This window comes from Aspergillus fischeri, genomic scaffold (assembly GCF_000149645.3).
Source record: "Aspergillus fischeri NRRL 181 1099437636249 genomic scaffold, whole genome shotgun sequence".
NCBI classification, from domain to species: Eukaryota; Fungi; Ascomycota; class Eurotiomycetes; order Eurotiales; family Aspergillaceae; genus Aspergillus; species Aspergillus fischeri.
Genome location: NW_001509770.1, coordinates 1,706,529 through 1,719,936, shown reverse-complemented (window position 1 = coordinate 1,719,936; position 13,408 = coordinate 1,706,529). Strand labels below are relative to the sequence as shown.

Below are 13,408 nucleotides of genomic sequence, written 5' to 3'. Positions count from 1 at the left end.
ATCAATCCAGATAAATCGTTACATGAGATGATGTAGCTCATAAGCGGCACGCATGTACAGAGAGCATTTCTATCATGCAAGCACCTTCTTCCATCACGGGCTGAGCTCCGCGCAGATATCATCGGTGCCATCTAAGCCAAAGCCGGCCATGTCGACCGAGTGTAGAGAGCCAGGACCCCGGCCCAGCGATATGTCAGACGAGGCATAATCGTGCTTAAGTCGCTCGTGAGGGCCGAAGAACGGTCGATTCTCCTCATTGGGGGTATTACCATCTCCCGCTGCCCACGGGCCGTGCTGCCAGAACCGAGTGTTCGCCTGTTGATCACCGAAAAGGTCATGATGATCGTGGTGAGTTTCGGGCCCGTGACTGGTGAAATCATTGGGCGACTGGAACCTCAGATGCGACCGACTGAAACTGGAGCACGGAGAGTCTGCGTGGAGGGGTAGGTCGAGACCAGACAACGGCAGATCCTCCACCGTGGTAATGTCGATAGTCGGATTCTCCGTTTGTTGAGCCAGCGCCGACGTAAGTCGAAGGTTCGAAGCCGAATTTTGGCGGCTGTGGGGGGCCGAACGCTCGATCGCTCGCTGCACGAAGCTGCCACAAGTCTTAAGGATCTTCTCTTGATCTTCGGTTGACAGGCTGGCAAAGTAGTCGTTTGCCAGGGAAGGCTTGGGCAGCTCTGGTGCGCAGGGGATAAGTTCGTAAGTCTTCTTGGCATACTCGGTGAACCCGGATGGCATATCGTACGGAGACTGGTAGACGGTCGGAGCCTGAGCACGCTGCTGGTCAAGGTAAGCATACTTGCCGGCCAGTTTGGCCGAGGCAGCACTGCCTTTGGCGGTAGCCTCCTGCTTTATATTCTCCGACTCTCTCTTCTGCAGCACATCCAACCGCTCGCGGTGACTGACAAGTGAGAACCGGAGCATCTGCAAAAGTCTGGTGACTTCCTCCGATCGCATGTTCAGCGGTTGCAATGGTAGCAAGGTCCCATCAGGAGCCCTAGGCTGTACACGCTGCTGGGCCATGGCAAGCTCTAGCTTTTCCAAACCATTAGGTGGTGGGACCGAGCCCATGGGACCCAGCAGCGTCTCAACTACCAGCTCAGGGCTGACGATGGTATACCCGGCGAAGACATTGGCATGGTCGGTGATTTGCGCCAGGCGACGGCGAGCAATGAGCTCACGAACATTGGCAAAGGTATTGGCGGGGAGAGCATTGGTGCTGGCGGTATTGGTGTTGTTGTTCTGCTGCTGCTGCTGAGATTGGAGGGGTTGCGGAGAATGGTAGAAGGGATGTTGCTGTTGTTGGTGGTGGTGGTGGTTGTTATGTGCTTTGATGACTTGCGGGTATGGAGCATGGCGAGCGGACTGAGTGGGTAACGTTCGATAGGCCGACGGCATCGCAGAAGCAGCAGCAGCAGAAGCAACAGTCGAGGAAGAGGAGGAACGAGGGGCAGCAGCAGGAGGAGGGGCAAGAGGAGGTCGCTGCAGGAGGGAAGGGCGGTTGGCAGCAGCAGCAGCACTGGCGGCGGCAGCGGTAGCGGCAACAGCAGGAGAAAGGAGGTGGTTGTGCTGGCGAGGAGGGGCAACAACGGCAGACGCAGATGCAGATGCATACTGAGGGAAATGGTGGGGGTAAGAGGGGAGTCGGGTCACCACACCGCCAAGAGACTTGACGCTGTCCAGGAAATTCGAGCGCGGGTTGTGGACAGACACGCTAGGGTTGTGTGTATATTGAGCCCTACATTCGGTCGATGATTGCCCCATGTAATACCATATCTGCTCGCCCTTGTTTAGGTCGACATGCAATGGCGGTGGGGCTGAGACGTGTTTAGTTACGTCCACCGTCTCGAACTCAGCCCACTGATACGGCGATCGTCCGTCGCCAAAAGGATTTCCTGCCACTGGCACCGCCGATTCCAACTCCTTCCGAGCATCGGGCTTGCGAGCTAAGTGTGCTGGCAATGGCTTTGTGCCTGGCGCGAGAGGCGCGAAATTACTCTTGCGTACAATGAGTAGCCATCTGTATGGCAGTTCAATTACGTCTCTGAATAATCGATGAAAAGCGAAAAATATAGTCAGCCACAAAGTCTGTAAATATTCCCGATGGGGAAATTTCAAAACAACCACAAAAACAAAGACATTTGGCGCAAACTTACCCTCGTGGAAGAATCTTCACCAACAGAGTTCGTTCTTCAGGTCGATTTTGCAGGATCACTGCACCGTTAATCTCCTTGTCTGCCTGGAATTGCACCAGATCTCCTGCTACCAGCCGCTGGGCAGTCGCATTAACCTTGCGGTCATAGTCAGCTGCGTCGTTGGTCATCCAAGTTGGCCTCTTTTGGCGATGGTATTTGCACTTGAGGTCGACACTTGGAACCGAGTACTGATTGCCATCGTCAGCGATCACAGCGATGGAGCCGTGTTCGACTTGGACGCCGGCCAGTAGAGCACATGTGGCATGGTAGGACCGTGTACATTTTCCGAAGTTGCATTGGAAGCAGGCACCGCGGACCTCGCGGCAGAAGAGGCATTTGAGGCCCATTCGAGCCTTGGGAATGTAATCAATATCACATACCACTTCCTTTCCGGACTCGCCGCGAAGGATACTGGTCTCTTCGGTGTACAGGGCACATCGTCGGTGGGCATGAGACTTCCCGTCCTCGGTCGGAAGAAGGTCTTCATAATCCAAGTCGTTCGGACATAGCACGCAGGGCGCCTTTCGAGGGATCTCGACGTTGACTCTCATACGCTTCGCTTTGGTCGTTTCACCAGGATGCTTGCGTTTCCGACCGCGGGTTGACGTCTTCTCAGGCACACTGCGGGGCGGAGTCAAGAGATCCGAAGCACCTTCTATCACGTCCATGTCGCTGTCGAAGTCATCGTAGTATTCGGGTGTCGCCTCCCCGCGCAGCTTCCGCTCGATTTCGTCGACGTCAATCCAGACACTGTCTGCTTCACAGTTGCATTTCTTGGCCACGCGACCGTAGTCGAGCCATTTCTCCGTCGCGAAATTGACAGACTCGGCACAGTTGTACCCCAAATTGAAGCCAGAGTGGTAGCCGTACGGATAGGTGATGACGAATTCGCCCTCGTAATGAACCAATTTGTTCACAGTGATACCGTACTGGGACTTCAAGAGACTCGGCGAGACAAGGTAGGTCTTGTGGCGAAGAAACTGGTCGCAGGATTTTGCATCGCTGGGCCAGATGCCTTGAGGAGAACGTGTCAGTATTCACCACAGCGTAGAATAAGGCTTGAGCGGTGCCAACTCACTCTTCATAACCTGTTCAAAGCGAGGAGCGTCCTCTTGCGAGATACTGTACCATTGTTTCGGAGCACCAAAATGAATGTAGTTGATGCTGTAGAGATCCACGTCTTCCAGATGCCATGCGAAAGTAGCCTTCCACATTCCCAGATAAAGGTAGGCAGTGTTGACGCCAGGAACCTTTTGTCCGATGACATCCAGCAAGTTGGGTAACTTGGCGACGTTCCACGACGTAGTGCTGTCGTCGAACAGAGAACCGGGCATATCCGCTCCGTATAACGGGTTGTTGAACATGAGCGATTTCCAATAGGCAGTCTCGAGCTCCTCACAACGTTCTTGCGTATATTCTTCCTGATCGTGGATGCGGTAGTCGAAGTTTTTGAATGCTTCTTCATCGACGAGATCGATGTTGTCGCCCTTGTTGTGCTTTCTTCGCGCAGTTACGGACTTGGGCTGTCTGCCCTTGGGCTTAGGTCCCGGTAACGACTCGCCATCGCTCAATTCCTCCGACTTCGTCCCAACAGGGTTAGACTCAGGTGATACGGGTGTTGGAGGGCCTTCCGGTTTCGTTTTCTCGAGGACATCGTCCGCAGGCGGCTCTTCCTTCACTTTCACCTGGTTGGCTCGCTTTGGTGGCCGACCAGGTCCACGCTTTTGCGAACTTGACCCCGTGGTCTGAGGCTTGGGAGCCGCAGGGGTACGTGTGACTCGTTCCTGATTCCGACGTCTCTCGCCTCGCCGTGCAGGCGGCTGATGACTGCTCTCCTCGCACAGGGCTTTCCATTGAGGAAGATTGTATGTCCGTTGACGTTCGATATTTGCCTGAGTATAAGTGCCGTGAGAGCCGTGGAATTCCTGCATGATCGGATTCTTCACACGGATTTTCTTGACGGCTTCGTCCAAGGGCGGTTGAGCATCAAGCCTAGATTGAGAAACGATCAAAACCAACTCTAGAACAACAACGGAAGGGTCCGAGATTCCTACCATTCCTTGGGAGGAATAACCTTGATTATACCCGACCGCATGCCGTATTGGTCGACTTTACGGACGAACGACTGGAAATCACGAAACTGTTCCATCGTCTGCCAGTTGCCCCGTCAGCCCGTGACTTGCAAGGAGGGTATTCCATGAAATCGCAAGACTTACCGGCTTGAAGACAGGAATCTTGCCGCCGCCATAGTAATGGTCAGGCTCAATCACGTCGTCTTCTCCTTCGACCGAGTCCTCAATTTTGACGGCAGTGGCACCAGAATCCAACTCGAGGTCTGACAGCTCGGAGGGAACACCGTCTGGGACCTCTTTCTTGCCGTTCGCGCTGTGCGGAGGTGTTATGGAAGCGGCATCGTTCGGACGACTACCGGCGAGGGAAGCGAAAGGAGGTTGATCAAGCGCTGCCGCCATCATCTCAAACAAGATGTGAAAACTTGGACGGGATTTCGATGAAGATAAGAGCGCCGTCGTCGGAAACTGCGACCGCTGATCGACGGCGAGAGAGGGATTCCCAGCGGTCGGGGAAGGGAGTGTTGAAAGTTGGCGAGCTGAGACTCAATCTATCCTGGGGCGTAGGAGGATCGTCAACGTTGCGATCGTAGAGTTTCGTCTTTTCGATATCTTTTCGATATGTCGCTTAGAGAGAAGGGGAAAATCCGTCGGCAAAGGGGTGGTTGGAAAAAGTGAAAGCAGCTGGTGTTGAGCTTTGGTTCCTGAACAAAGGGTATATCTATCTCAATGACAAGAAAGCCATGGGAACAAAGGGAAGAACAATAGGCAGGCAGTGCTGGATGAAGCGATAGAGAATTAGCAAGTCAATAAAGATGAGATTGATATCACCAGTATTAGGAAAGGCCGAAAGCAAGCAAAGCAAAGGCCCCTCTCAGTCTCCGGTCTGCGAGATTGGAGCGAGGAGATTTGCCGTGTTGCAGGACCAAGCAGCAAGTGATACGACTAAAGATTGCAGCTAAAGGACTAGCGGAAAGGCGATGTGGGAAGCTAAGGGCAGGGAAGGCAGGAAGGGCAGAGAACCAGAGATAGAATGGGCCAATGCCAGCGTCACGTCGAAACAGGTCGATAGTGGAACCACCGGACAGAGCACGATGGCCTGACGCTTGGAGAACCACAAAGAGTTGAAGTGGAATTTGCAGGATGGAAAACACCAGTGAGATTGAGAGAATGATGGAAGGGATGCGTGTGGGTGGAGAGCTGTGGATTCTAGTGATTGGAAGAGTATGTAAGACGATGATAGCCTGAGCGCCTGAAAATCAACCCAAAGGAGTCTAAGGCACCCAACTTCGAAGGGAAAGTGGCTGATGGCCTGAAAAATATGGTGACAAATCGACAGGATGAATACAAGGCTGTAAGGTAACTTTGGCGGCTGCGAGTAGATCATAGCACACCTCCGGCGTCGGAGCCTCGATGCAAAGTAATTCAATTGACTACCTGCCAGATACCTCCAACAACGACAATAAAACCTGGAAGAAGTCACTAGCGACAGCACTATTACTGCACTTCCGAGAGGCTAAAATGGAGTGCAACTAAGCTAAATAACACAACAATCGAGGCATCGCTTGTGCTCAAGGCTCAACAAAAGTGTGCCATCACGTGAACCACGCGATGGCGCTGCCAACAATAGCAACCCTCAGGATAAGATTTACACGCACAGAGCAGCCAGCAATATGAGAGGTACAGGGCTGTGTAGTACTTCGGGTACCAGCGGACCGGCAAAAGCACTGATCTCATCAGTCATCAACACAGAGTCTAATTCGACAGATAAGGGAATTAGCCAGAGGTAAAAGCGGCAAGCTCCTTTTTCGGCTTATCATCATCCTTTGCCTCTGCAGACTATTACCTAGGTACCTATCTTCGAGAGTTGAAGCTCAGCTCGTATGAGAATATCCATGTCGATAATGGCATGGTCATGAAACCGCTATGGCTGCAGCAGAATAGCCTTCTAGCTGCTATTCAAATCACATTGTCAACACTGTTCAGTCTCAAATTGGAGGAGGAAACAACACCACCATATTGAAGATTTGAAGTCTGCAATCCCTATCAAGACAAGTTTATACTAGGAGCTCTCCCTGCAGCGTTCATCAGCCCTCACCTCTAATGGCTAGCCATCTAATTCCAAGTAGCAGGGTCAAAAGTCTCAGACAAACGAAGTGCCGGTCAAGGTAGCAGCGACAGCTCCAAGCAGGCATCATAACAGCTTATCCAGCCGCTCCTACAGGAGTCCCAAAGTCGCTGGATTGTCCTCCCACCTGCGCATACTACTATTGCCTTTGGCTAATTCTTCGTTCAAGGACATCCGCAGCGATACACTTCCAATCGGATGATCAAGCCTAGGGTGCATTTAAAGGATCAGATATATATATATATATATATGAATATAGCCATCCAGGGGCGGGATCTGATTCATGGTCTCAAATCCTTCAGAATCGGGGTTCATTGAACATCTCTATCTCATACTAGAATTGTCTAGGGCCAGTCACATGCTCAGCTTATCCCTCGAGGCATGTATGGTATGGGAGATGGCACGATGTCAACATCGTCGCCAGGTGGCTTTCGTCGGAGTGATCTCTCTGTGCTGTTAGTTTGTTGGAGAATGACAATGACAATTGCCTCCCTACCGTCAATTCAGGAACTAGTAAGACCTCGCCAGGCCAGACTTTACACTCTCGGCATTCACTCCTCTGCCCCCATATATAAGAGATTCTTCTGGGCGGCATTAGGCCGGCTGGGATAACGGTCTGCTGGACAAATCGCAGGATTCCCTTGAAATCTGCAGCTAATCTTGCTTGCATAGACAGAGCCTTAAAACTTTGCGTAGCCCTTGCATGATATTCTTTCTCGTGTGTTATAAGTGCCGTGGTATGGAGGTCGGAGGTTTACTATATGCTTTGGATCACATGACTTCGAAGTATAGAGCGGTGATATATCGCCAGGCAGATCCAGCTGTCTTATGTTGGCTGGGCAACTTGAATGTTTTCTGAACAAGAACAATAATCCGCGTTGAGTATTGTGTAGAGAATAAACAACTGAAGAAGACCTCATTGGTATATAGCTATACGCAAATCATGGCATCATGCACAGTGAAGTGAAAGTGAACGAACATCATATATACGCCAAAACCATCGGCAGAAGACATATCCAACAAATCACCAGCATAACATCAGTTTTCATTTAACCGCAGCTTCTTTCCGATGAACCGACGTTTCGCAGGCTTATCGGCCCGCTCTCGGTCGACACTCAACCCTTTAAGAGCATGAAGCAGCATGCCCGAGTCAAAGAAGCCATCTATACGGTCATTGTCAGCAAATGTCTTCAAAAGGAATAACTTCTCGAGAAACCTACATCCACCCATGCCATCATCCTCGATATCGCCACTGTCCGTAGTTGGCGTATCCGTGCCCCGTTGCACCAAACCAGAGTCGCCGCGCACTATCCGGCCCCGGCGATTATCGTTTTGGAACCGCTCGGCAAGCATCTCCATCTCGCGTGCCCTGCTTGTGCGAGGGCTGACCGCCTTACGGTTGGTGGCGCGGAGCAGCTTCCGAATCTCGTACAAATACGACTCCAGTGTTTGCATCAACCGGGCGGTCTGCCGGTGCTTGGACGAGGCACAGATCGAGATAGAATCGTCTTTGATGATGTAACCGATACCAAATCCATCTGCGGATGTCGGTCCAAAACCGAAGTGCCTCAGACTCGGGTTGCCGCAGTTGGACGTTGACAAGATCGTGTTGTTGATTTTGTCCCAGCCGGGGTCACTGAAGATGGCCGGAGTGGGCGGCAGTGTGCGAATACCGCGGTAGCTATAGCCGTTCGAGGACAGGCCATCCTCGGACATGGAGGACGACGTTTTGGGAGAATCGATGGCCGATCCGTTCTCAACAGGGCTCGAGTATCCGTTGGATCCGCCTTCAACGCTATTGCCCGCTGACGGACTATCCTCGTCGAACGATCTTTGCCAAACACAGTACAGGGCATACAAATGGCGATCCTGACCCTGTCCCTTGGAGCATTCCTTGGTGATGGCGGTGTGCTTTTCAGTTGCCTTGCGAAGAGCGTTGACCTTCTGCTCTGCAGGGTTGTCGCCCCAAAAGGTCTTCACAAAGTCGACACATTCATTGGTGACCGTTCGGATGGCTTCCGTCCGGCCGTGCAAGAAGAATTTGGTCATTGCTGGCTCGTAGGTGTTTTCGACGCGACCATACAGTCCATAATAAGCGGCTTGAAATGCCATCTGCACAAAGGCATCCGGAGAGAAGCCCATCGAAGTGATGAAATTCTTGCCATATCCTTCAAAGTCAAGAACAGCGAATTCATGCTGCTGGAGGAGATCGGCAAGATGAGACTCGGCAAATCGCAAGGCAATGCTCAACTCGGGAACCATGTCCCACTCGAGCTTTCGCGGTGTCGTGCTGACATTGCCAAAGCTCCTGGGGTCACGCTTTGAGGGATCAGGGCTGGCAGTTGCCCAGAGCGACGGGGCTTGACCGTTGATTGTTTTAGCGAAACGAAGGATCGTGTCTGTGTACACGTCGCTAGCGAAGCGCAGAACCGTGTGGCCGTCGACACCAGTGTGTTCGAAGTTGATACCGGCACTTCCGTTCTTGCACACAATGATCTGCAGTTTGTCGTACCACCGGTTGGTACAGGTACCAACCTGGACACCTCTGACGACCTCGCTCGTACCACAGAGCATGTTGGCGCAAAGCTGCGACGTATTCTCCGGTTCTGTGTCGTCCAGACAGAGGGCAAACAAAGCTGTGTCGACAATGTTTAAGCACTCCGAGTTATTGGACCCCTCGTCCTTGGTTAGGATATCTCTCAGACCTGACCATACTTTCCTATTCTCGGTGCTGAGAACACCAAGGGCACCCTTTGCGGCCTCCTGTACTGGGGTCTGTTCGGCATCGCCAATGATCACCTGCAGATTAACAGCGATATCCTTCTCGCTCATAATCAAGTCGTTGTTATCGTCAAGAACATCAAACCAGTAGAACTGACCCCGGCACAAAACAACAATGTGTTTTGCGTGCGGGTCCTGGCTGATGATACACCCATTGTCCGTGGGTAGACGCGCAGTTCCGAATAGTCGAGAGTACTGGTACATGCATAGTGGTGTTCCTCGGACCGTGTCAGGTGGAAGCTCCTCCCGCCTGACAGCCCGAACAAAGGAGAGAGCAGACACGACGAGAGACGCGGCCCGAGTCACCTGATTGTTCCTGGCAGGCGTGGGGTCGTCTTCCAGCAAAAAGAACGGGTTAAGGTTCAAGACAACAGCTGTGACCAGGTCAGTTTAGCGATCGACTGCTGTAAGAAGAATGGAGAAGTCCTTACGATTGTCATAGTTCAAGTAAGAGTCGTACCCTATGTGCTGTATGTTAGTGCAGTCGCATGCGACGTGTTTCAGAGAATACATACAAAACTGTTCAATGTAACTCGTTTTGGACGAGGCATAATTCTTCAACTTCTCCTGAAGAATAGGACCATCTGTCTTGAGGAATTCCTGAACAGCAGCCTTTGTTTCTTCCTGCTCTCGTGGAGTTTGCAAAGCTGATAGTGCTTCTACGTATTTCTTGCATGTGCTCTCAAGGTCAGGAATAGGCAACTTTGGCAAGGAGTCCTGGTTGGCAAATGTCAAGCCCTTTTTCTCACGGGACTGAGCCGGGGCTGATCCGCCGTTCACTGATGTTGGATTGGAGGGATTAACCCTAGCATCGACGCTTGGTTGAGACCGGGGGGCTTCCATGACGCCTCCCAGTGGCTTTGGAGCCGTGAAGTAACGGACTGCCATGGATGAGTAAGACATATCGTCAGCTGAGAACAGAAATCACTCCTTCGAGGGTAAAAGCACTAAGCGTAGCGGCAGGCGAGGAAAGTCGGGATAGACAAAAGACGTAAGGCGCTGCGGTAGAAGTAGTGACAATCTTGCAAGCAATAAGATGGCATGGATAATCGCGTACTCGTACTGAGACTTTCGAATGTTGAAAAGTTCACAAAACAAAAAATGATGGAATGTAAGGCGAAAGGGCTAAACTGTTATATGTGTAGAAGAGTATAGAACAAATGCCAGTGTATACGGCCCCCACGGGGGACGGAAGGCCGGAGGTGGGGAGCATGTGCTGGGGTCTCGGGGACGAAAGGAAAAATAGCGTCAGGCAGCGGGAAAAGGGACGCTTACAGTAAATCAGATAGAGGGATAGCCTGCAGCGGTTGCATCAACCACAGTGGATCGCTTGCACCGGCGTCCGCGTCCGAGGACTTTGATGGTAGTATGCGTCGGGGGAACGGAATGCTTGACGGGTGGTTAGTGTACGGTGGCCAGGTAGCTTAGGTTGCCAAGAGATGTAGGTTCAGAAAGCAAATGAAGCAGACACCGCACAAAGCAAGAGGAAAATATAAGATGCGCAAAAGGTTTCGTAGAATCAGTCTGAAAGCAGTTGAATAAATTGCGAATATGGGAATTGCTAACTGACACTCATCTCGAGTCCTTGAGCTGACACAATGGCGGGGTGTTGGAGGATTGCCCGTGTGACGTCTTCAGGATTGAGAACATTGATCAGAGGACTGTAGATAGTACTTACCCAACTATAGCCCCGAATGAGCAACACGAGGCAAATCAATAAGTCAAGGTGATTATCAAGATGCCATGTAAGAGCTTATCCGAGATAGGCTCTCGAGAGATGATAGTGAAGTTGCACTGCAGTGATACAGCAAAATAGATACCGGCCACTGGTGCTGACGAGGAGCAAGGACCAGGTAGCGAGTCTAGTTGATAATTTAGCTCACAGTAGTCAAGCGTTAGGCTTTAGATAGTTGGACGGCTGGACGAAGGGCTAGTCTCGCGCAGGGATCCGATGACGTTTCGGGCGAAGGGAGCGGTGACAAGATGCCTGCCCGGTCTCGTTCCAGCAACCATTTATCCACGGTAGTGTTCCATCATTCCATAACCTGTGATCGCACTTCAAGTTTGGATGCGGGGAGCTCTCACCTAACTCTAATTGAAGGTCACGTGTTGCTTACTTCAGCGCCCTGAGGTAACTTATTGCAGGTTTCTTGAACTATACCTATCTACGTCCCAATGAGCTGCGGTTTATCGACGCTTACGAGCTTGAGGGGCACGGAGAAGACGCAGATTGCTGCAGTGTAGGGTGTTGCTTGGTGTTGAGAAAAATCAATTCGCTTCCAATCATGTCGTACTCTAAGCAAGGCGTCATTTCATGAGATGATACTCCAGCAAAACACCCAAAAAAGGACAAGCTCAATGATCAAGTTGCTGGCACTGATGTACCAGGAAAAGAATACTTGAACTGATAATATTCACAATCGAAGAGAAGCAAAGTCACGTTCATGTCCATGTCGTCGCCTGGCTCATGGCCGGGAATGTGGGGACTTGCAGATCTCCCCGGCGAAGCAAGGAGGAGCCTTGGCACAAGACAAAGTCGAAAGTGACCAGCAACACGAAGCAAAAAAGAACGCAAGAAGGTTTGTTCAAGAAGAAGAGAGATTTTGTACGAATGGCTGACAACTTCCAAAAGTCATCCCGTTCTCGATTGCAATTTGCGATTGTAACTTTCCACACACGGGTAAATCGAACAGTATCCCATACATCAAACAACCACTTATGATCTTTCGTTCCCTGGAGATGGTCCCATTTGAAGCCTAGACACCCACGGGCCTGGGTCAGAGTGGCTTCCTTCGTTAACGCTAATGGAGAAATTGAATGTCATGCAGGGTCCGGCAACTTTCTTATCACAATCGAGACCAGGGGATCCACGGAATTGGCAGTTTACGCCGAGTAGTAGGCGTGTCCAAGCGGAGCGAGGACGTTGTCACTGTATTCACCCGCAAAGTTGCCTATGTACATGTCAGAGCCGACATACTCCAAGGGATAGAGATTGACCACACTTACCAGGAGGATAGTAGTTGCAGACGGTGAAGGGCGATGGCTGACTCGAGTCCACGTTGCCGAGGGAATTGCAAACGACAGTAGCGCAGCCGACGGAGACAGAACCCTTCCACACGATCTGCGAGAAATGGCCCCACTTCTCGAAGTAAGTCATGTCAGGGTTGGCCTGACCATACAGACCATCGTAGTAGCCGAACTCATCGTTGTACATCAGATTGGTGATCATGACTCCAATCTCGTCAGCCGAAACACCGTATCCGATGTTCTGACCATAGCCACCACCGCCGATGTCACTAAAATGGGTTAGCAAACAAGTGCAGTCATTCGTTAAGGTCTTTGTACTCACGTGTCGTGCTGGTAGACACATCGCGAGGCAAGCTCATGGGCGCTGGACTCGAGGGTGGTGTTCCAGGTCATGGAGCTGGCCGAGTGGTTGCTACGGTGGATATTGTGGTTGTACAAGACGGCAGACTGATAAGCATTGGAGCCACCAGCGGCAGGAGCACTAGGAGCGGAGGCAGTGGTAGAGGTCGAAGTAGCGAGGGTGGTGGGTTGCGCAGCCTCAGGAGCCGATGAGGTCCAAGCAGATGTCCAAGCGGATGTCCAAGCCGATGTCCAAGCCGATGCCCAAGCAGAAGCCCCAGGCAATTCCTCCACTACACCAACCGGAGCGGCATTGACAGCCTCAGGGGTCGGGATAGGGGAGGCGGATGAAGCCTCAGGCTCCACAGGAGCAGGGGCAGGGGCAGGGTCGACGCTGGCGACTGTCTGAGTGAGCTGAACCGCCTGGATGGGGGAGTAGGCCGGAGCTGAGGTTGGGGGAGGCTGATAAGGGAGGGTGATAGTCTCTGTGACAGTGACGATAGTCCAATCGGTAACGTAAGACCGTTTGTCGACAGGCTTGGCCAGAGCACCTGCAGCGCAGACGGTGCCGATCAACCACGAGTAACGCATGATTCCAGAGATGGCTTTTTCTTTCTTAGTCCCCGAGAGTATGGAGCGATATTTCCAACAGATCAACTGTGTAACCAAATTACTTCTCCTGGAAGTATATCGACGAGCGGATTTTGGAGAGAGAAGGAGTGCTTGTCAGTAGGCAGATCGACTGCGGATTGATTTGGAGAAAGACGCTGAAAAGAGTGGCCGAGTATGTACTGCCTGGTAGACGGAGGTATGAACAAAGGAACGACAGCCGTGATGACACTTTTTCTAAAGGAGTGAAGAAA

General features: G+C 51.7%; 3 protein-coding genes across 3 annotated transcripts, besides 3 other annotated features; all 3 read right to left on the bottom strand.

Annotated features, from left to right (window-relative positions):
• Positions 1–93: 93 nt before the first annotated feature.
• On the bottom strand, positions 94–4,675 carry NFIA_013200 (putative jumonji family transcription factor; the record flags this gene model as incomplete). Its single annotated transcript, XM_001264527.1, has 5 exons — positions 94–2,050; positions 2,163–3,216; positions 3,280–4,193; positions 4,256–4,353; positions 4,418–4,675. 5 exons carry the CDS (start codon positions 4,673–4,675, stop codon positions 94–96), a joined length of 4,281 nt encoding a protein of 1,426 aa, XP_001264528.1.
• Positions 1,511–1,556: a microsatellite.
• Positions 4,676–6,629: 1,954 nt separating the features above from the next.
• Positions 6,630–6,656: a microsatellite.
• A 780-nt stretch (positions 6,657–7,436) lies between these two features.
• On the bottom strand, positions 7,437–10,082 carry NFIA_013190 (choline/carnitine O-acyltransferase; the record flags this gene model as incomplete). The annotated part of the gene is made up of 4 exons (XM_001264526.1): positions 7,437–7,561; positions 7,619–9,553; positions 9,611–9,640; positions 9,695–10,082. The coding sequence occupies 4 exons, from the start codon at positions 10,080–10,082 to the stop codon at positions 7,437–7,439; spliced, it is 2,478 nt and encodes an 825-aa protein (XP_001264527.1).
• Positions 10,083–12,062: 1,980 nt separating this feature from the next.
• NFIA_013180 (CAP domain-containing protein) lies at positions 12,063–13,136 on the bottom strand (the record flags this gene model as incomplete). The annotated part of the gene is made up of 3 exons (XM_001264525.1): positions 12,063–12,130; positions 12,186–12,475; positions 12,529–13,136. 3 exons carry the CDS (start codon positions 13,134–13,136, stop codon positions 12,063–12,065), a joined length of 966 nt encoding a protein of 321 aa, XP_001264526.1.
• Positions 12,761–12,815: a microsatellite.
• Positions 13,137–13,408: the final 272 nt, after the last annotated feature.